The following is a 24,300-nucleotide window of genomic DNA, read 5'->3' as shown; positions in this document are numbered from 1 at the left end:
AGCTGCAGTGGCCACCATATGCTTCCAACCATCAATATTTTGCCAAAGGATGCTACTTTGAGGCAGAGGGAAAACTCTTAAGGATGTATTTGGGGTGAAGAGATAGCAGCCACTGCAACCCAGCACTTCCCTCAGTGCCAAGTCCTTTAAAATTGTAGTAGTAGTAGTAGTAATAAAATGGTGCAAGTATGAGCTCTCTGGGGCACCCAGTACTTACCCAACTATGGCATGTTTTAAAGCTGGGCCTACAACTGAGACAATTTGCAGGCAAAATAAAAATTGCACCTTGCTCACTGGCTCATGTTTACAATCCTCCTAGCATTTCCTGAATTTCAAAACCCCAAATATTTAAGTGGGGTGGCAAATACGACATCTCGTTGTGCTTTCTCTGTCATAGGGCAATGCATATTTTGAAGTTAATGTTTATGTGCTCCACATCTTGCCCATTTGAGTTGGTTATGACTATACCAGGAACTTGCCCTCACATTTTATTGAAACAAGAATGTTGCTCCTTATGTAGTACAGCAATGCACAGGATACGTCTTATGTTAGGAAGAGAAAAGACCAAAGACTTACATTTCGTGTAATTTTGTGTGTGTGTGTGTGTGTGTGTGTTTGTCTGTCTGTGTGTGTGCGCGCGTGTGCATGTGCATGTGCATGTGTTTTCAAAGATAACAGCTTACAAATCATAGGGTGCAGGAACAAGCACACAAAGTGGCATTACTAGCTGCAAAATAAAATTAGCTTGAAAATCCAAAGGCATCTTCTTACATCCAAATCCAGGTTGTCTCTTGTCAGTTTACCTTGTGTCTGCACTCTCAGATTCAGATGAGGAAAACATATTATAGCCTCCTTCTACCCTCTGGGACAGGTGGGTGTTAACTTGGGGCACATTCCAATGATCTTAACTCCAAAAATGCCAAGAAAGAGCCCTATGAGCTGCATAAGGCTGAAAAATATAGCAAACTAGAGACTTGTTTCTTACATCCAAAGCTACTATTTTAGCTACTGCACCACATTGGCATAATTTTCCTGAGACCTAGTCCAATAACCTTATTCTTATGAAACAGTAACATATGTCTTGTGTGTAAGGTCTCCATTGTATCCTCTAGTCCTAACTACAGTAGAGCTTACATTCTGAGCAAAACAGTTCATAACTAAAGATATTAGAAGGCTGCTCTTTGCAAAATCCAGAGGGTTCCCCAATCTGTTTTACGACCGAAGCCCCTTTCAGGGTGCTACAATGTTTGGAATAATCCTGTTCTAATTCTGCCCAACTTGATAAATTTTCTCTGTGGTCATGGCCGGCGTCACAACCTTGGTGTTTGTGGGTTCTCTCCCCCGCCCCCTGCCCCCGTTGTCTGGCTATTAATGATGATGTATGTATAAGTAAAGCAGACATCTTCATTTTCATAAGCTAAACTTGTGCCTGGAGTAGCAAGGAGTGAGTGGAGTGCACTTAATCATAACTCTGGGTCTAGAGCAGAAAACAATGACAAAGCTTTTGCTGTTAGTCACGGTGTTTTACTATAATAACTCTTAAGAAGGAGAGATAGGCAGAGCAGAGTACAGAGCAATTGAAATGCATTGTGGTCGCTGCTATGTTCTCATCTAGCAAAGAATCGTGATGTTTGCTTTGTCTTTCAAAAAAGGGATCCATTCCCTTTTCCAGGGGCGCAAAAGATTAGAGGAGCTAATTCTTCACCTCAGGAGATCTAGGTTTGAAATGCCAGCACACAGTGAGAAGTGAAATGAGTTGGTAAAGTGCCCAGTTGGAGGATTGATCATAATAGAACAGAGCTCCCAGAGGGCTTGGCACTGTGATTTCTTCTCTGGAGAGACCCAAAGGTAGATGCTGCTTTTGGAAGAACTATGTGTCAGTGACTGAGGCTGGAAGTCCATACTGTGGCGGAGCTTCATGCTCCAGCCCCGGGGGGGGGTGGAGAGCAGGCGGGGGCGGGGCTTGCGCGCATCCTGGGGGCATGGCTTCCAGTGTGGGCAGGGGGCAGCCGCGATGGCACCCCACCAGGATCACGCTGCCAGGGGCGGTGCACTCCCCCCCCCACTCCTCTTCCTCCACCAGTGAGCCCATACTATCTTGACAGGAAACTAGCTAGATCCCAGGGCACAACCAGAAGGAGCATCAGGCCCCCAGCTTGCTGAAGCTGAACAGGACTGGGTCTGGTCACTGCCTTGATGGGTGGTTACTTGAGAATCACATGTACATGACCTTGGGTTTGATGAGGGAAGAAACAGATAGTTTGACTTTTCAGGAAACTACCAATGGTGGCAGTAATTGTTACAAAGCCTTCTTAACACTGATCGAGCATTCGTTATGTGGCAGCACATGAGAGGGTGTTGTTGTTATAATAGTGCCCCTAGTTATGGAATACCCACTCCTCTCAAGTTTGACCAATGACAATCATGCTGGGTTTTAAGTAACAACTAATACAGTATTAGGCCTTTGGTTATTAGCATTCATTGGTGAAGATGGGAAATACCTGCCCTAACTGGATCCATGTGTCGTGTTGTTGATGATGATGATGATAACGATAACGATGTTTTATTGATTTTACATTATGTTTGAGCTGTGTCACAAGATCTTGCTCCATTCACTTTGAGCTTCAGAAAGATGCAGTCACAAAGTGGTGTTAACTTGGTGGTAGAATGCAGCACTGGCACAGATTTAACCAGAAGTGGGTGGGTATCATTAGATGCATAGCACATACACAGAAGCGTCTGCCCTCGTGGCATGGTTCTATCAAACAACATAAAACAGGACTGCAATGAGGTCTATGTGGTACAAGTTTAGCTTTATTATTTGATAGAAATGACAATAAGTGCTTCACCACTACCACTGCAGAAAAGAAGGGACAATCTCAATAGTGTCATACCAAAACAACAACAACACAACCACACAGAATAGCAGTCCCTTACTTAAGGAGGGAAGTCTTTTTAATGAAAGGTAGCCAGTGTAATTTGAGCTGAAAACAGGGCTCTTCATTCATCAGGGCATTCAAATTGTGTTTTCTAGAAGACTGTTTTTTATTTCTTATAAAGGGGTAATTTGTTCCCCACTGTTCAAACTAACAACTCTGCCTGAGAGCTGGTTGCTGAGAAGGAAACCAAATCTAAATAAAAGTCTGTAAAGGTATAGTTCCGTTTCAACCATCCCTTCTGTTTCTAAAATTCAGGCACTTAGTGATGTTGCTTATATAGCTAAAATGGCACCACCCACATGCAAGAGTAGAGGTATCAGCAGACTTGGGAGATGCCAACATTTGCAGAAGTACAAATTATTTGGCAGGGAGGAAGCAGCACAATGTGAACTACGTATATTCAGTGGCCACAAATTCTGGCTGATTATTGAGTGAGGTTCCTCAAAACTGAGTTGAAAGGAGAATGAAATGGAGTGTCATGGAAGAGCACAGGACTGACTGACTGGATCAGTGAACAGGAGCACTTCATCCTGCAACATTTTGTCACAGGTTCTGCCTGTCTGTCTGTTTTGTTATCATTTTTAATGGATGGCAAAACGGGCTCAAATCAGCACTGGCGGAGGAAGGGGGTGCGGTGGGTGCGGGACACCCTGGGTGTCATCCCTGAGGGGGGGTGACATCACCGCACTGCCCCCCTGCGATGCTCGCCCCACCCCCGGGTACACAGCATTTGCGCCACTCTGGGTGCCAGAGCAGCTAGCTCCGCCTCTGCAAATTGGATAATACGGGTGTTTAAAAAACAAACAAACCTGGATACGGCTTTCAAGTGAGAGAAGAAATCCATTAGCAACCAACAAGGTTTGTCCATTATCAATTATGAGTCAGTCTGAGGACTGACCTGTGTGCCTTGAGTTTGAGAGAGTAAAATGAAAGCAGATGGGTAGTCTACAGAGAGGGAATCCAATATTGACTTCTTGCAGATAGGATTTTCACATTTTTCTTTTAATGCAGTTTGTAACTACTTGAGAAGACTCTCTAGACTGCTGAGTTATGAAATCCCTTGCTGGACATTAGACAAGGTCAGCTTGTTCTTCTCACCAGTAATATTTGGTTCCTCCTGAGCCAAGTTCTAGGATTGCTAAATTGCACCAATTAGGACTTGATTCTGTCTTTATTCTTTTTATTACATTCTCACCCAACTTTTTCCTAAAATGCCCAAGATGGCTAGCCACAATAAAAACTACAGTAGAAAGTTGCCATTCCATATAATGCAATAAGCAATAGCCCAATAAAAGCATATCTAAGAAAATAAAAGTAAAAAAGAAATGTTAGTTAAAAACACATTAAATACTGACCAAACACAAACTAGCAGAGAAGAACAAATCTGCTAAGTAGGACAAGCATGTACTTAAATGAAAAGGTTTTCACCTGCAGCCAAAAGGGCATCAATGAGGGGACTAAACGTGCTTCCCTTGGCAGGGAGTTCCAAAGTCTGTGTGCAGTGACTGCAAATGACCTTTTTTGGGGTTCTTACCAAACACTTCAGAAGCTGACAGAACAGAGACCCAGGCCTCCTTGAAGATCTTAATGTTCAGGCAAGTTTACACGGCAGGCAGCCCTTCAGGTAGGCTTCTCCTAAGTCATCTGGGGCTCTATAGATAATAACCAGTGCATGGAATTCTGCTTGGAGCTGGGCATGCAGCAAGTGCAGCTGTAACTGTTTTAACCCTGGAGCCACTTTCTCCCATGGCCTGGCTGTAGTATTCTGAACCAGTTGCACTTCCCAAACATTCTTTAAATGCAGTGCCAGTTGAACTCCTATTCTCCGATTTGCCTTTCTACCAGCCAGGAACACCTCTGTCTTAGGTGGATTAAGTCCCAATTAGCCCAGCCTCAACTAGTCCAGAAATTGTATCAGAACATCAGCAGTTTTCCTTGTGACAGTGAGATAGAACTGGATGTTGTCTGACTACTGATGACACCAAAGACCTGGACAGCCTCCACCAGCAGTTCCATGTAGATGCTAAACAGCACACACAGTGGATGGAACAAAACCACCCTTTGGGACACCATAGGCTAATGGCCACCCCAGCTCCATCTTCTGAAACGACTCCTCCAAGAAGGACTGGAACCACTTCAACAGTCCCATCGCAGCAGCCAGTCCAGAGTGATCTCATGGTTGATGGTATCAGAAGCCACTGAGAGGTCCAGAAGTGTGAACAGGGTGCACTTCCTTTGTCCAGTCCCCACCAAAGTGTCAGTTTGCATTTTGTGATGCAAAATGTATTGGTCTAAAGTGTAGAGATCTTTCCTATTCTGATTAATTCAAGAGGGTTCTGGAAGCTTCTCTGTGTGATACAAGCTGGAAGTTTCTAGCTAACAAGCAAGCTTCTATTCTGCCTAGAAACAGGCAGAAGGTTCCTAATGTTTTGGTTATTCTTTCAGAGAAGCTGAACAGCTGGTTGAAACTGGTTCTGATATCTCTTTCTGTCAAGGAGCCTGAGTTTCACTTTCTGTCTCCCTTTCCCTCTGGTGTGGTGTTCTGTATATAGTATGCTTAGCGTTAAGGTTTCAGTCCTATTGTGAGTTAAATCTGCTGCAACTGGATTTCTTATGAACTGTGCCAATCCTGAACATGTATGGATTTCTGACTGATAAGCTCATTTGTCTTCAATAAACTCTGCTGGATGAAGCTAATTTGCCTCTGGTCTATTTTGGGGGAATCCTACAACGTGTTTTAAGTTTTGACTCTGCTAACTACACGTTGCAGTCTGTTCTGGATCAGTATGAGCAGAATTCATGACACAAAGGTCATCAACTAAGGCAACCAAATCATTGTCCGGCCAATAACCTAGTATGGGGAATGGCTTTCAACCCAAGGACCACATTCCTTTATGGAAAATTGTCTGTGGGGCTGCATGCCAGTCATAGTACTGCACTGCTTTTATTTTGTTTATTTATTTTTAAAAACGTTTTTATATTGCTGTGCACTGCCTTCGTATTTTGTGAGGGAGCAATATATAAAAAATTAAATATAAAGCAAATAGGTGAGACCAGAGGCAAAAGTGGGAAGATGAAAGGGTATACACCTTACCTTTGCCCAGTAGTCCACAAACAGAGAAAGAATGGGATGAAAGTTACAGGCATGGAATCTTTTTCAGAGGGGCTGCAGCCTGCCAGATTTCAGACAAATATGCAAGGTGTTTTGGTAGAGAGTCTTTAAGGGTAGTGTATGTGTGTTCCAGAAAAGGATGCCCTAACATGCAGAGCAGCAAGAAGTAATCCCTAGGTAAGCTTCCTGCCTTGCAAAATTACAGAAGGATAAGTGAAGGCTCTACACTCTGTATGTTTTAATGAGTTTTGATGAATGAAAAACAGTTTGAGTCTTCTTTGTTTTCTGCACAATTGACAGTCGCACAGTGAAGACGCACAGCACAAAACACAGAGACAGAGCCAGACAGCTACTATATTATGTTCACAGACAATCAGTCAAACGCAGACTTACAAATAACACTGAAATGAAATTAAATGCTGCTAGAGAAGGGAAATGATTTACCTAGTAATAATAACACGCAAGGCAGACAAACAACAGCGAGTGCGATCTTACAAAAAAAAAAGGGCTACAAGAGATGGGATTGGTATGGAAAGGAATAAACGGTTAGGTCACAAAAGCAAAATACAACCAGTGATAACTCCACAAAGTTGTTAGATGTTGCTTCTTTTCAGAGAGTCAGCTTGCAAAGAACAGTGAGAAACAATGAACAGTTTATGATGTTACTTCAATGTTGCTCCCAAAAGAGCTATAATAGGAGAACCCTAGTCAAGTCATTCTCCATTTGAAGCTGGAAGTGACAAAAGTATACCCCCTTCCTCTCCTTCTCTGTGCCTGGTGATAAATATCTTAGCTTTTCTGTGGGACGTTCAAAATAATTTTACTTTTTGGCTTACCAAATTGTAACTGAAAACCGTGCACTGAAGCTGGTCTGAAGCTTTGGGATCAGCCCACTTTACCTTGGAGGTGATCCAGATGTATCCAGAGTGTGTGGGCTCCATCAAAAGGTGATATACACCCTTGATATTGACCATTCCATTGTGATAGTAAACCTGCCTTCATGAGCTTTTCTCATATAGCTTTAAGAAATAATACATGGTGGACTCAGTTACATTCATCAAAATAATACATTTTGAATGTGTTATAAACATCCAACACCAGATAGCACCAGAGAGCAAAAAATAGTTTCTATGGATTTTTACATAGGCTTCCCCCCCCCTTTTGTTGTAACAAATTAACTTCTGACTTATTTACAGCGCTTTTAACCTATTTCTAGATCCACCCGGTGTTTTCACTAACTAATTATATCGTATATTTTAAACAGGCTGCTTATATTCATATGGTGACGTTGTTGCTGTTGTTGTTGTTATTTACGTGCCCTTAACCCTAAGTTCCCTGGGCAGATTGCAACATTAAAACACAATATTAAAAATAGTTTAAAACAATTTATAATCACAGAAATAAGCAGAATGGTTCATGGTGATTGAACTAATCTAAGCATCTAGAGGTCATTACAATCTTACAGGTCTTATGTTCTTCCAGAATTGTTTTTTCCTTTTCTCATTTAAAATCAACATGGATTAGACCAAGAATTTGTCGTCAAAGGAGAACACACACTCTCTATTCTGCACTGTTTCTTCGAAAAGCTCAAAAAGAAAATAGCTTACATACAGTTCCTTGGTGATATCCTATCTAGGCATCTTATATTGCCAAACCTTCTTTACCCTGAGCAGTTCAACTGTGTTTTGTGCCTTCCGTCCAAATACAAATCACAGTTGGTAGCATGAACACATTTATTTGACCTTGAAGTTCAAAAGTGTTCCATAGTTTAGAACAATGTTAAAACAAACTTCTCATTCAGCATATCATGTTGGCAAACATGAAAAGAAAGAAACAAGTTCAATTAAAGATAAAATATTAATCCCACACTTATTAAGAGTCTGGGATGCTTATAGAAATAAATTAAGTCCAGGCGTTTCACCACTGTTCCCAATTATTTACCATGCTGAGTTTAAGACAGCAAAATCAATGGGAGGCTTTTTTCAGAGAACAACATAACCTAACATAACTGTGTGACGTTATAATAAGCAGCCATATGATTCCTCTCTCTGAAATAAAATAGAAAGCTGTGAGGAAACCTTCTAAATGTCAATATTTTCAAGTTAAATCCTTTGTAATAAACGTTTAAATGGCGAAGGGGGGATTAGGGCATTAGCCAGTGGCAGTTTTCAGGGACCAATAAGGGGTAACTATCTAGCATTGATAAATTACTTCAAGGCTTGGAAGATACAAAGGGCAAAGTAAAAATAATGTGGGGGTGGGATTTGGAAGGAATCTGGTTTTTTTGCATGTTTTAAAAAGTGTTACTCACCTGGTTTTCTTTTTCTCATTCCCCCACCACCACAAAGCCCCTGCTTTTGTGTAACATCTTGCCTGATGAAAAATTGTAGAGAACTTGAAAACTTACCATAATCCTGTGGCATTTCAGTTTGTCTTCATAAAGGCACTGCTGCCTTTGCTGTTTTTTCATCTTACCATGTTTGCCTTTGGGGATATTTTCTAATGAAAATCATTGATACCATAGGCCAGCCAGACATAAGTCTAAGGCTTTTTGTTTGTCTCATTTCTGTTCTGCTCTTCTTTCATGGAGCTCATGACAGTGGATATGAACTTCGGGGCTGGCCCCTACTATTAGGCAAAGTGAGACAACCACCTCAGGCAACAGTTTGTTGTGGGAAGGCAGTAGAACAACAGTGGCAGCTGCCAGGTTGTTCCTCCTAATTCCCTTGGTCATTCTGCTCTCTTGGAAGACAGGTGCCTCTAGTACAGTGGAGGATGCCACCCCATCAGCATAGTTTATGTAGGATTCAGTTGCCAGTCTGATTTGCTTTTGTACATATAGAAAGCGACAGGCACCATATTTGCCTCAGAAAATGATATGCCCTGGACCTTCCCCCATGAGTGTATCCTACTTTATCCATACAAGAACCCTGTGAGGTAGTTTGGACTAAGAGATAATAATGTCTCCAAGGCAAAATGAGACAGTTAATACTGACTTTTTTTCCACATACACATGGGAGAATTACATATATGTAATACAGATATGAATGATCCTACTAGGGAAATGTTTGAGAGATGATGAATGAACACTTTTAGATGCTATCCGACTGAGAGATTTTACAGGTTTGGTTAAAATCAAAGTATTAACTTTTAGTCTGGTTGGAGGGCATATGTGTAAAACTTACTTTTATTTTATGGATTCATTCGAAGAATTTATATATCCCACCTTTTGAGCCTTTTCCAGGGCAGATTGCACCAAGTTCCTTATTGATTAGTACTGTATCTTATTAAGCACTTCATCTTTTTAATATGTTGCTATGCATTTCATTCTGTCGAATATGTGTCATATAAACATAAGTAAATAAAACATGAAACAGTGCCTTATTTAAGTGTCTCATGATAGACCTGCTCAGGCATTCAATACCCAATTGGCTACCTTCACCCCCAGATACCAACTCATGCACTGGTTGCACTTCTGGTTGATCTGGATTCATGTCCCTGAGGAGGGAGCCCTATGTACATACAGCCTATAAGGGATTGGAATGGAAATTCTGCCAAGTTTGGTTCTGATGTTGATTCACTAGAACATGATTTTGGCATTGAGGAAATGGGTGTGGGCAAGGTGCCAGGGCACCCAAGCCCCAGCAGCTGCTATAAGAGGTAGGAGAGGCCAGCAAGAGGGTGGCAAAGGTTGTGAGTCTGTGATGTGAGGAATAATGGGGACCAAGGTAAGCTTTGTTATCTATGGATTCGGAAGGAGGTTATGGAGCTAGAAAAGCAGGCTTATTGGGCAGGGGAGTAAATATAATGAAAGCTTTGCGTTCTGTGATGATTAAGCCCTTCCTAAGCCAAGGTCTAGGCTAGAGGATATTAAGCTCTCTCTTTTAGGGATTGCAGAGGCATTAAATAGGCTCCGAGTGGTCTTATGAAAAAGGGGTTTTTCCATACATCTGTATGCCCATAGGGTCCCCTCCATCTGGGGGATGTGGCCAGCATGTGCATTAGTGTCTAGGGGGCAGGACTAGCTGGGTGCATTCAGAGAAGCCTCTGAACAGGGCTGATTTGGTTCCTAAATAGGAGGATTGGCTTGTGTAGGGTACAATGCCATGCAACATGTTTTCATTCTATGTGCATTATGTCCCTCTGGCATTTGTGTGCTTGCCTGTCTTTCCTAAGAGTTTGTCCTTGTTTTTTTGTTTTCCAGGCCAGCAGGTTCTTGGTTTAGTGGAGAACCAGAGTGACTGGTACCTTGGGAACCTCTGGAAGAACCACCGTCCCTGGCCAGCTCTTGGGAGAGGTTACAACACAGGTAGGCCAAATTGCAACATAGAACTAACTGAAAAACTCTGATTAGTGAAATGAAATGAGGGAAGGGCTATAAATCCCTGCCATCAGGGGCATGTTGGACCATGTTGAGAGAACAGGATGCCTCCTTCCCACAGCTCCTGCCAGTACCTCTTATCAGGTGATTTAGAGGGAGAGACCCTCTGCCCTCAAGTTAACGTTGACTCTTTACATTGACTCTTCCAATTTATGAGCAATCTCTGAAAAACAGGAGAATATATCCCACCTGAAGACCATCATAGCCAGACAGATGTAAGCCAGAAAGTATTTGACGGAGAGGACTGCCCAAATCCTCTCTTGCATTTCTACCTAAACCTGTACTTAATGGCATTATAACTTGTCTAAACTATATGCTAGTTCATTTCACAGCACTTTGGTTGGGGTTTTTCCCTACCTCCTGCACTCAGTTGCTGGAGAGGGGGATTCACTTGGTGAAATATAAGTATCTGCATTCCTAGATTTGAAAGTTCCAGCTGAAATTTAAAAATTATGAATACTCAAAAACTACCATTTATATTTTCTCTGTCATTTCCTTCCCCATGTCAATATCACTTAAAAAAAAAATCACTCACTTTCAATTTTAACAGCTGTTCTCCTCTTGATTGTTTGCCACATGTTTCTACATCCAAATTGACATTCATATTTTTAATATTTTACTTCTGGTCTACATTAATTTGTTCAGGTTGTTTCCATGCCCCTTCATAATTTGCAACATGAAATGAGGGTGCCCTTTAGTTTTATACCACCTTAGTTGTTAGTCGATACTGCAAGGATGTCTAGAAAAGTGTTCTGTGAGCTCTCTTACAACTCTGGAGCCAACCATTCCTTACAGCTTGGTTATGTTCAGAACCACTGTAAGGTTGCTCTTCTTGTTTGGTCTTCGATAGTCTGGGCTAAGCTAGTAAAGCAATGATGTGTGGGAGAGCATCTTGTTAACAGGACTGCTCATGTTTCTGTTTACACATGTACCTGAATACATATGTTACACATGAGTTCAAGGAAGCAAAACCTTTGAGGATCTTTAATCTGAAGATGAATGCATGCCACAGTGGTTATTGCACCATGTGCCATTACCAATTTATAAATGTCAATTATATTTACTAGAGGGGATTAGTGAGGAATAACACATGTCAAGATGAATTCAGGCAAAATATTTATTTACGTAACATTGTGGGCAGTGAGTAAAAGGGCTTTGTGGCTTGAAGCTCCAATTCAGTCATTTAAAATAACAAGATGGTTAGTTGTTACACAAGCTACCCAAACCCACATTTGCCTGGGCCAATAGCTTAAAACTATTTCTTTGAGAACAGTAGGAAAAGATGGAGTTGCAATATATAGAGCAGGATGGCTACAAGGGAATGCTGAAATGCAGGTGGCTGGGGTTTGGATAATGCAAAGACAGAAAGATATAAAGATTTGGAAACTAAGAAAGGTAAAGATTAGAGGAAAAGATGAACACCAATAGCTACCTGCCCCAAAGAAGGGAGAGTAAGGAGCTATTGTTTCCTGAGTTTCAACGTGACCTGCTTATTTGATATTGTTGCGGCATATGGATTCCTTACAGCAATTCAGTTGACTGGGCGCCCTGTCCTTCCAGTACAGAGACTCAGCATATCAGCTTCCTGCTTCCTGAACAGACACCACAGGCTCAGGCAAAAAAGGGGGACCTCAAGTCAAAGTTTGACTAGCACCCTGGGTTCCTGAGAAGTCTCCTAATGTAATTTTTAAAAAAACACACAAAAAACCAGAAGCAATTTCCATGAAGGGACATTACTTGCTTTTGTTTCCTACTTTTTTAAAAAATAGAAGTGTAGTGGTTGGAGTGTTGGACTAGGACCTGGGAGATCAGGGTTCAAATCCTCTTTCGGACATGAAGCTCACTGGGTGATCTTGGGCCAGTTCACTTCCTCTCAGCCCCAACCTACCTTACAGGTTTGTTGTGGGGATTAACTGAGGAAGGGGAGAACCATGTACACCACTTTGAGCTACTTGGAGGAAAAGATGGGATGATGATACAAGAGTCCTGATGAACCTGAAGAAAATAGCAAACACATCTGAGAGGCGAGGCGGCAAGGGGACAGTATCTAGCTAAGTGAAAGGCAGGTGTGCTCCCGTAGCCATCCACGGGGCAAAGCAGGCTTGGAGAAGGAATGTAGAGCAGCTCTCTGGAGTATCCAGATGGCTGGATAGTTTGGGGATGTGTGGGAAGCACAGTTATAGGAGAGAAGCTTCCTGATGGACATTAGCTCTAACACAAAGGATGATTACCTTAATGATAGTACTGGAAAGAGGGTTCATTAAATGTTAATTAATTCAAATACTGAGTCATTACCAGACGTATCAATATAATTTCACTACTGCAGAATGGCAGAGTGGTCATTACCAAGCCAATCAGAATTCACATCCAGATGACTGAGGTGTTTCCCATGGGGAAAGTCAGTGGTACTTTCCCAGGAAGGGTAAATTTAGACTAAGCATGATTACCAGTGGAATATGCTTCCTGGATGAAGTCTGTAGGGCCAAACAAGGGCATATGTTTGCATTAGATAATTAATTAACTAAACTTTTTTTTTTCTGTTCATGGCTTCTGAAGTTACTGTTCAATCCCATGCCCATGCAAGTCAGCCCACTCAAGCCAAGGTTTGCTTCCTCTGTTACTTTGCAATAGCACCACACTCCTTGCACAGACGTGGTGGCGCTTTGGGTTAAACCACAGAGCCTAGGACTTGCTGATCAGAAGGTTGGCAGTTCGAATCCCCACAATGGGGTGAGCTTCAGTTGCTCGGTCCCTGCTCCTGCCAACCTAGCAGTTTGAAAGCACGTCAAAGTGCAAGTAGATAAATAGGTACCACTCCAGCGGGAAGGTAACCGGTGTTTCTGTGAGCTGCTCTGGTTCACCAGAAGCGGCTTAGTCATGCTGGCCACATGACCCGGAAGCTGTACATGACTCCCTCGGCCAATAAAGCGAGATGAGCGCCGCAGCCCAGAGTCGGTCACGACTGGACCTAATGGTCAGGGGTCCCTTTACCCTTTACCTTTACATTGCACAGAGCAAAGAGAAAATAGCATCTACTTCTTGAGCATATTAAACTGATCTTCTCAATCACAGTGATCTTCCCAGTGGCAGGCTGGAGTGCTGGTCTTAATATAGGGAGAGCCAGATTCAAATCCATGATCTGGAGTGGTTGTGGGAAACTTGTAGACCTAGAACATGCTTCACCAACCTGGCCGCCTCCAGATGTTTTAGACACCCCCCCCAGCCAACATTGCTAACTGCCAGGATGATGGAAATGGTGGCCTAGAACATTGGGAGGGCACCTGGTCAGGGAAGCCTAATCTAGAAGTTGCCAGCAACAGGTGGGGACAGAGAAGTCTGATGCAAGGGGCAAATTTGCTGAACATCATTTACTTTCTGATTGCATCATGTTATGATAAGGATTGTATAGGCAGCATTGGGGGATGGGTGGTGTGCTACATTTGGACAAGGTAATTGAACTAGAACGACTTTGCTTTCTTCCAGTTCTGTAAGCTGGTATTCTGAACAACGGTAAAATATATAAAAATAAGATTATGACAGAGTGATGGACTCATGTCCCTTCATTGCTGGGCCCATTCACATAGCTGGTCAACAGTATTTTTACCATGGCAGAGGAACTGGCATGCACCATTGCACATGGGGTAAAGTGTAGCCATAGAGGCCCCATTTGTGTAATATCTCATTTAAGGAAAAGAAGAAGATTCAAGCAAATGGGACCTTTGTGTCTAAGTACTTTTGTGTGCAGCATCTTCACTGCATGTTAGAATAGTTGACGTGCACTTTGAATAGTGCTTCTTCTGTGTTTGCAAATTTATATACCCATGCATTATCATTCTTATAGATCTTAGTCTACTCATACTTCTACTTTTTCAGTTGTATCTGACAGATCTATTAAACCTCGCCCTTTTTCAGCTTGTATGGTTAGGAGAATCTAAAAAGTGGGTGGAGAGGTGAATGGAAAGCCGGTGAAAGGAAAGAAGATTGGATAGGAGGTTGCCGTAAATGGAACAACATTTTTCAAAAATGTGGAACAAGAGGTCATTGAGTGAGACACTCAACCTCTTGAAGACAGCGAAGGATGGATTATTGACAGAGTCAGCATACCCTGCCATAAAGAAATCCAGTAAAAATTGAAATGTATTATTTGACTCAATGCTCCCAGAGGAGAACAAAGACATAAATCTCTTGAGGAAGGTAAAGAAATAGTGAAGGAAACTCAAGTCTTATCAGATACCGGCTCAGTAAATTAGAGCAGCTGTCAAATAACACAACTGGTGGCGAGGGGGGGGGCAGAAATCTCTAGAAAATGGCAGAGGAAAGATGAAAGCCACAGGCAAATCAATCATGGTGCCATAATGGAGAAGCAAATGGACCAAGCTCTGGAGCTATTTAGACTAGAATGGAAAAGTAAGCTTTAAAGAAACTGTCAACCCTAATGGTTACTGGAGAAATAGAGAAGGAAGGAAGGAAGGAAGGAAGGAAGGAAGGAAGGAAGGAAGGAAGGAAGGCAGGCAGCACTATTTGCCTCTTCAGTAAAGCATGAGTGAAGTCAGATCAGCACAATTAAATGAATTTAACAGTTTACAAAACTTCCCCAAGGAAAACTGTCCCTGCTTTTGCTCTCATTAATGCTTTGCCTCAGGGCCCCAGAAAAACTATAATATTAGTCCCAGGGCAGGCTACACATTCATTGATTCACTGCCAGCCATTGTTTTTCTCTATATATAGTTAGATGGTGTTCTGGTGGGTTTGAAGGCTTGCATGCTATTTTGTGACACAGGTATTGCCTTAATAATGGATTTGGGGATTTAAATTGATGAAATATGTAATTTAGATACAGTTGTGTAGGCTAGAACTTACCCAATGCAGACTCATGGATTCGCCACCTGCCAAACCTTTTTCTCCACCCCATTCTCTCCAGCCATGTTTAATGTCTAGCATGACAGAGAGTTCTGGAGAGCTCAAAAGCTATATTCTTGACTGGAATTAAAATTTCACAGGATGGCACACAAAAAAACCAGGTTGAAGTCAAAATCCACTGACAGCCGCTCTTTACTTGTAGTATTTGAGCCAATATTCCACTAAGACACAGTGTGCTGCTTCATCAAAAGGCAGTTTGATCTTCTATGGACTCCTCTGCCCTAGGCCCTATTTATGCCATTGAGGTTTCCACTAGTGGAATAGATCAGGTTATAGGTCTATAGGCAGGCAAGAGCAACTGTGGAAGTGGCAGTGATAGCTGAAGATCCCTATTACAGTAATTAAACAATACACATCTTTGTTTAATGAATCCATTCTAGTAGCCTTTCTGAAACCTCTTTTCATTTGCATTCCATGGCATGTATGCATGCATATTGCTAACACATAGGCTTGTGCACAAAACTTAATTGATTTTGATTTGTTTTAAAATGCTGGTGAATATATGGAACTTACCAGAGGTCTGAGTGCATCAGGACAATGTGATGATCAACTTTGCTTTGAGAAGAAAGCTTTATGCATTATGACAGCAGTGGAACACTAATGAAGCAGTTGAGCTTTTTAATGTCTGCTTCCTCTTATAATGTTTGTCATGAGCCACTGACAACATTTACATATTAGATGTCCCAAAACTGGCTTTAACCCAGCAAGCGAACTTCAGGTCCCCCCCCCCCCCACACCCTTCACACATCTCATTATCAGCTTATACTAGTTTATGTAATGTGTCTGACACTTTAGGGATGGAAGTCCAGGAGGAATTCATTTAATCCTTGCATTGCAGGAGGTTGGACTAGATGACCCTCGGTGTCCCTTCCAACTCTACAATTCTATGATTCTATGACCATTAAATATGGAATAGCCATTGCCTACTCTGAAAAAAAATAGACCTACAGTGAGTAAATTGGCATTGCAGTGGATAAAATCTCTCTCTAACATTCTCATATGTATTGCAGCCTTCTCTAACCTGGTACTCTCCAGATGTTTTGAACTACAACTCCCATAAGCCCCAGCCAGCATGGCCAATGGTCAGAAATGATGGGAGCTGTAGTCCATGACTTTTGGAGGTTTCCAGGTTGGGGAAATCCGACATGGCAACCGTTGGCTTTTTTAGCAGTTAATGTAATTACTCGTGTAGCTAAATTATTTACAAGAGAGGTGGCCAGCTGGGCAGCCATAGGCCAGATTGTGTCCCCATAAGGAACTTTTCCAGCTAAATCAATGAGACATAAAAAAACTTTTTCTACTGTTTCATTAAGGAAAATATTTAATGACTCCAGGTTGTAAGAAAGGGAGACATTTCTTGTAATAATAGTAATAATAATAATTTAATAATAATTTTATTTATACCCCACCCTCCCTGGCCAGAGCTAGGCTCGGGGGGGCAACACCAATAAAATTACAATAAAAACATAATGGGGGGACACCCAATTTAAAATACAGGTTAAAATGCAATTTAAAATGCAGCCTCATTTTAAAAGTAGCCCATAGATCAAAACCTTAAGGGAAGCGAAGCGTAAGGGTCAGACTGAGTCCAAACCAAAGGCCAGGTGGAACAGCTCTGTCTTGCAGGCCCTGCGGAAAGATGTCAAGTCCTGCAGGGCCCTAGTCTCTTTTGACAGAGTGTTCCACCATGTCAGGGCCAGTACTGAAAAGGCCCTGGCCCTAGTTGAGACCAATCTAACCACCTTGCAACTTGGGACCTCAAAGTGTTGTGATTTGTGGACCTTAAGGTCCTCCGCAGGGCATACCAAGAGAGGCAGTCCCGTAGGTATGTGAGTCCTAGGCTGCTTTGTTATGGCACCTGGCCACTTATGAGAATGCCAGGTTGTTTAATAAAGTACAGTGGTACCTCGGGTTACAAACATTTCAGGTTACAAACACTTCAGGTTACAAACTCCACTAACCCAGAAGTAGTACCTCGGGTTGAGAATTTTGCCCCAGGATGAGAAAGGAAATCGCACGGTGGCAGCACAGCAGCAGCGGGAGGCCCCATTAGCGAAAGTGCGCCTCAGGTTAAGAACGGTTTTGGGTTAAGAACGGACCTCTGGAACGAATTAAGTTTGTAACCTGAGGTACCACTGTACACTTCTGGCTCCCAGACCATTGTCTGGAGCATAGAGCAGCACCCAAGAAAACAAAGTTCACCATCCCTGATCTAGAGCACAATCAATCAATTTCTTTATTCGACCGATAGTCAGAATTAAAACATTACACAATAATTATAAACTATAACATCATAAGTTACATAAGGTACATAAGTAAGGTAGGGCCACAGTACTAGATCATAGAGCACAATAATGCCTCGTATATTTGAAGCAATAAGCACTGGGGCCCTTTTACCTTAAGCTTTGCTAATAACTGGTTTGTTGCTCTGGTTCACTTCTTGACATTCCTTGTTGTTTCTGAAGAATATAAAGTAATCCCATTAAGGAGGAGGACACGTCTCAATTCCCACTTTAAAATGAGGAAATAATGCCACTGTAGTTTGATTTAAGACCCCATTATCAGAGCATAAATGTATGGAGATGTGTATGTTGCACTCTAAATTGCTTGTACAAAAGAATTCTTGTTTCCCTCCATCCTGCTGTGGACACTGAAGGAAGCATATGTTTTGAAGTAAGAACCAAAGAATATAACTAATTATGCTGCTCCAATCTCAGGAGTGCTCTTCCCTTTCTAGTGATGGGAGGCCTCTCATCAGTAATTTTAGCCCAGACAGAAGAATTGCACATCAAAGCCAAGCGTTGCTGTCCTGGTGACTAAACTGAACAAAAGCCCTATAATAGATAATGGGGATTCCATGAAACTACATAGCGGTAGTAGTGGCAATGATTCTCACTTACTGAATGCTTTCATCCCCTTTACCCATGTTGCTTCCCTACATTGATTAAATAATAATATCCCTACATAATAGATGGGGGCAGAGATGAGAGCAAGAGAGAGCCTAAGTGAAAGCATAAGAAGTATCCTGCTGGATCAGACTAAAGACCTAGCTAGTCCAGCATCGTATTTCATACAGTCGCCAGCCAGATGCCTATGTAAAGCCCACAAGCAGGGCATGAAGGCAGCAGCCTGCTCTCACTGAGCAGACCAGCAATAAAACAAAAGCATACAGTAGATTCTAGATTTCTGATAGAAACCCGTTGAATCTACTTAATTCTTCAGCTGCAGCAACATCCACTAGGGGCTGAATCCCCAAAAGGTATAATTCATTTACAGGGGTAAACATTTACAACTACTTGGTAGGTTTGTAACACAAACAACTGTCCTTTGGGTCTGTTATAGCTTCTTTTGAGAACTTTGGATTGGGGTGCAAATTCAGTTTTGATTTGCAGTGATAAAGAAGCCCATTCAGTTCTCCTCTAGGTGGAAAATGTAGGCACAGTCTGTGATACAAAAAGCAAAATAATTATTTTATTTTGTTAAGGGTTGGGTTGATATCTGAGGATGGGCAAGACCTTTTCCTGCCTTTCACACTGGTGAGATTAATACTAATGTACTTCCTAAAATAGGCTGGGAGAGTGAGCCAAGAAACAGAAAGGTTTTTTTAAAAGCAGAGTGTCTCTAAGTAACTACATTTCCATAGCCCCAAACAACAGGCCTGAACATGAATTACAGGAGACCTCCATGCCTTTATAACATTGCTACTTATTTGTTAGATGAGTCTTGTCTGACTAGTTGTCACCCTCCTAATTCAAGAAGATCTGCTTGTATCTGCCTTTCACTCTTTTGTGCTTATGTGCTGGCAAACTTTCCCCCTTTTCCTTCTGGGTGGGAGAATAAGGGAAAATATGCTGCTACACTGTCATTGGAAGATGAAAGGATCGCAACTGGAGCCAGATGTCCAAGGAAGGGGAAAAATCCTTTGATTTCCCCTGTTCTCCCACCTCCCATCTCTCTCTCTCTCCTCCAGCACAAACAGATGAGGACAAATCCCTTTCTGCCCTGCATTCTGCTGTTTGTCATCTTGAATCTAGCCTGAATTGCACTCAGCATGACTCTGGGGAAGGAAGGACTTTGTGAGGCAACTCTCTTGTCACATATACTCCCACAACTGAATGCAGTTCTTAACGAATGTGAGGGTCATGAATCTTGGAGAGAATGCCAGTTTGAGCCCTGGCTTCTAGAAAGCAAAAATTCCTTTATTGCCTACTTCAGTTTGGGGGGCCTTTTTGATGCTGCTAATATGAAATGAATAGAATAAATTCATCCCCGTGGCATACACTCCTTCATCTTGCTAACACTGATAGAAATTGTGCCCTTCTTAGAAGTAAACATTGCAAACTGCAACAGGCTGAGCTGCCCTTTATTGCATCTCTGTCTTTTTTGGTGTTCAAACCCTGGATGGTTCAGCAATATTTTCAAAAATATCCTTTCTTTGTATTAAGAGTGGGGATCATTTACACATCCATTCCAGGTTGATTTTAAATAAATGTCCATGCCACTGTGTAGTAATAGTAATAGTAATAATGATTCTGAAATTGTTTTAGATGCTCTTGAGTCAAATATCTTATAGTGTTGCATTTTTCAGCCTTTGTGTTTGGTCTCCTTCCAGTCTTTGCCTCTCAGCTGCCACTGTTGATAACCCCTTAATCTCTTTAGTTGTGACACCATAATCTGCCAGCCTGGGAGAAGAATGGAGAAACAGAGGGGGGAAATAACAATAAATGCCACCCCCACAGCACTCTCTTAAATAAGTATTTATTAGATCATTTTTCCTGTTTTTCAAATGTAAATGTAAAACCAGTTTTACACATCCTAAGGGTCTGAGTGAGGGATGGTTTATTTTATTCCTCTCTCTATACCTTATTCTTATAACCAAAGTTCTTGCTGTCTGGAGGTAATCCACAACAGGGAGGGGAGTTGTTACTTTACTATATAATCTATCTAATCTATCTATCTATCTATCTATCTATCTATCTATCTATCTATGATGGGAAGAGTCCACTTTACAATGACCTTCAGCCTCAGCCAATCATTCCTTGGTGGTATTCGTGGCCACAAATACTTTTTCTCACTCTCAGCCACACACGCAAACGCCTGACAGGATTAAAGCTCTTTTTTCCAGGCAAATGTTTCAGGGGATTAAAAAGGGGGGAAAGAAAATCAGTTGTGCCAGTTAGAAAAGAGGTTGGCTAGCATTTCATCAGGACAGATTTTGGGCACGGTGATGACCTTTTCCTCCTCTGATGACTTCTTGCAGCAGGAAAGCAAAGAAGATATAATGGAAAGCTTCAGTACCAGATGGATCATTGTGAAAAATGTCATTCAAATGCACTTGGGGAGGTGACTTAAATGCACTTTTTTATTGTACAAATTCTTCTGTTGGCAATAGATTCTGGTTGAGTAGTAGTGCCAGGTTAAATCCATAACCTTTCTCCCCCAATTTTGGGAACATTTTTCTCTCCTGGACAAAAAAAATATCTGCCATACTAGATGTCAATCTTTATAATAAAAAAAGAGCGAACAACACCACCTTAACTTTTAGCAATAGGATGAGTCAATAAGGCTGCAATCCTGTGCACACTTACGGAGGAGTAAGTCACACTGAACTGAATAGGGCATACCTCCGAGTATACACATCTAGAATTGCTCTGTAAAAACCACCTGTGGTTCACCCAGCCAGTGGATTGGCTGGTTCAGAATACATATTTCTTAATCAATGTAGTTTGAGACAGGACATGAAATGGAGATTGCAATAAGTTCCTGTGAATATAATTTTACAACCTACCTAGGAAGCCTTTTTGATTGTCTTAAGTCACACTTACCCTTTCTGGATGTCTTCTGTCCTTTTCGGCAGAAGTTGTTTATTTAGCATTCCCCTTTGGTTTCTGCTTTTGTTCTTCCCCCCTACCCTTGGTATTTCACCTATTGCAGGTGATTGCAGCTTATAGCCCCTGTCTTGCTCCTTGGTTATTATCCTGATGTGTTAATTTTACAGCATCTCCAAGTTTAACTATATTCTGTTTCTTATCACTCCTTTGTTGCAGTAATGAGGATGTTAAGCGAGAGAGGGCCTATCACTGATCCCTCTAGACGGTTCCTGCTTGCATTAGAGGCTGCCATTATCAGGACCATTTTTTGTTTAGCAACTTACAAGCAGTTACCGTTCCCCAAAATGAGGTTCTTATCTATGTCCACTGGTATTTCTTATTGAGGCAGTCCCCTGAGACTCTATCTTAAAGGTTTCACTGAAAGCAGATACAGGGTTGTACTACATCACCTTCATCCACTGCTTTTTGAAGTTTGGTTTTCAGCTATGTACGGAACAGCTGGGAGGGAGGAGACCCACTGGAGTATAATGAATAGACTGCAGCCTGTTTTGCATGCTGATTTCTGTGTTAACCCTGTCATCACTGCAACAGTCCACCATAATAGATTTTAACTACTTTAGTCTTCTCAGTTTGTCCTCATGTGCACTTCATATTGTGGTTTTTATGTTGATCTTTTCTGTGAACCACCCTGAGGCCTCTGGGTACACAGCGGCATATAAATTCAATAAATAATAATAATGAATAATAATAATAATGCAATGGGAAGGTGCTTCATTCTCGAAAGCCTTTGCAATGGGGGTGATAAGTGGAGAGGAAGAGGAAGTCGGTTGCTTAGTGACAGCTTCATTTTGGAGGCAAGTTGGAGCTTTGAATTTGGGAGTTTTCACTGGGACAATGGTGTGGGGGGGTCAGCCCTACCATTGGGCCAAACTGCTGCCAATTGTCATGAAATAACAGCAAATTGTAACTTGTTTAATTGATCATTATTGCAGTCATGCTGTCAGGGGGGAAGGCATTTGTGGGATTTCCTGCTTCAGCTGCCAAAACAACCCCTCTCTGGCCTTGGCACCTAGATTTGAGTGGCAGGGGGCAGGAATGTCATTAAGTGCTCTGTCTCAAGCAGGAAAATGTTTTGGGATCAGTCCTGTGCAGTGGGAAATGGTTAATGTCAGGAGCCAGAGTCATGTATAGGTCAGCTTCAAAAAACAACAACACAACAACAACAACCACCCATGGTGCCAATGGAATTAACTCTTTATTCAAGGAATAAAGAGCCTAGTGGTCTCAGCAACTCTTTCTAGGAGGTCTTACTCCAATGAAGCAGTTGTGAGGACTGAAGGTCCCAACCTTCCCAGTGCCCACTAGGAGTCCTCCTCTCCAGGGTCCTTCCCACACAGTCTCAGGCAGTGCCTGCACACAACCCCCCTCTGCTCTGCCCGTTTCATTTCTATGTGTGTTCTAGGACACCAGTGGGGAGGGGAGCAGAGCTGGTCTCAGCCGGAAGGGGAGACTCCCCGGCTTCTTCAGCAGCCTGTCTCTCTCTCCAGTCCCCACTTTTGCCTCAGAATCTGAACTGCTCTCTGCCACAGCCTGTTACCTCTTCTGTCAGCATCTCCTCCTCCCAGTCTGTTCCTTCTTCTCTCTCTAACCCCTGATCATCATCCCACCACCAACTCCTGGCTCTGAGCCTTTTTCCCCTGGGGGTTCCCCCAATGGTGCTTCCCACCACTTTTCTGCATCCAGCCAGTCCATGGCAGTTAGTAGCTCCTACCCCTCTCCTGCTTCTTTTAAAAGGAAACACATACATTGGCAAACAGTGTCTTTAACTTAACAAGTTCGGTCCAAAGTTTCACAATTATTAAGCTAATTCTTTATTTTTTAAAACAAAACAACAGCAATAAAACTGGTTGTGTTCTGATCAGGATAGTTTCTTTCTCTTCCTCTGCTCATTGTTTTCTGCAAAATGATGGGCTGGTTCGCATTTTTAAAGAAAGTGCTTGCGTTTAACACAATTCAAAGTGTTGGTGTTGACCTTTAAAGCCCTAAACGACCTCGGCCCAGTATACCTGAAGGAGCGTCTCCACCCCCATCGTTCTGCCCGGACGCTGAGGTCCAGCGCCGAGGGCCTTCTGGCTGTTCCCTCACTGCAAGAAGCAAAGCTAGGCAGGCAGAGGTAGTGGCGCCCACCCTGTGGAATGCCCTCCCATCAGATGTCAAAGAGATAAACAACTACCTGACATTCAGAAGACATCTGAAAGCAGTCCTGTTCAGGGAAGTTTTTAATGTGTGACATCTTAGTGTATTTTTGGTCTTTGTTGGAAGCCGCCCAGAGTGGCTGGGGAAACCCAGCCAGATGGGCAGGGTACAAATAATAAATTATTATTATTATTATTATTATTATTATTATTATTATTATTATTACCCAGTGCAGCACTGAAACATGAAAGCCTTTGCTCTCCCTGTTTTCATTTTCTTTTCTTTGCATTTGTTGTTGCTGGCATTGTTGATTCCAGGGGTCATTCTGCTACTTCTGGATAAATTGCGCAAGATGAAGTGGGAGCAGATGTGGAGGCTCACCGCTGAAAGAGAGCTAATGAGCATGCTCTCTACCTCATTGGCTGACCAGGTGAGTATGCAGTTCAAGGTAATGGCACAGAGGTTGCTTCTGAGAGTAAGTAAGGGGTGGGGAGAGAGAAAATTGACACAACTTTCCTAGCCAATGATGGTTCTTTGCTGCAAAGATTCCCCTGGAAACATGTTGGGAATTAGGTGCATAGAAGCATGGAAAAGGTATGCCAACTTTCCAGGATGGTGGGGTTGCTTGTAAACATCAAATAAATGAATGAGTACCCTTCATTGGATCAACAGATTTATAAAAATAAATAAATACTAGAAGTGAGCTTTCAAGAATCACACCCTTTGTCAGGCTGCAGGTGTTCAGAGTGAGAACTTTCAAAATGAGTATTGTACATGCAGAGGCTCAGTAGTTTATTTACCTATTTATGTGCCATATTTTCAGCTGTTCACTTGAATCTTAAAACGGCTTACAAATGAAATAGAAGTTTGCAGATCCATGGCACCTCTACAATGAAAAACACTGGATTTTTAAAACCTGTA

At 42.1% G+C, this 24,300-nt stretch overlaps 1 protein-coding gene across 1 annotated transcript in view; it reads left to right on the top strand.

The window, feature by feature from the left end:
• LARGE1 (LARGE xylosyl- and glucuronyltransferase 1) overlaps nt 1-24,300 on the top strand; it is a 323,190-nt gene that overhangs the window by 236,059 nt on the left and 62,831 nt on the right. Inside the window, exons 7-8 of the mRNA XM_080971695.1 lie at nt 10,256-10,360; nt 23,697-23,809. Coding sequence (XP_080827821.1) covers nt 10,256-10,360; nt 23,697-23,809 — 218 coding nt within the window. The remainder of the gene's footprint in view (nt 1-10,255; nt 10,361-23,696; nt 23,810-24,300) is intronic.

The sequence above is a fragment of the Podarcis pityusensis genome (assembly GCF_964106645.2).
Source record: "Podarcis pityusensis genome assembly, chromosome: 10".
NCBI classification, from domain to species: domain Eukaryota; kingdom Metazoa; phylum Chordata; class Lepidosauria; order Squamata; family Lacertidae; genus Podarcis; species Podarcis pityusensis.
The sequence above is the reverse complement of the archived record's forward strand: the minus strand, read 5'-3'. Positions and strand labels throughout refer to the sequence as shown.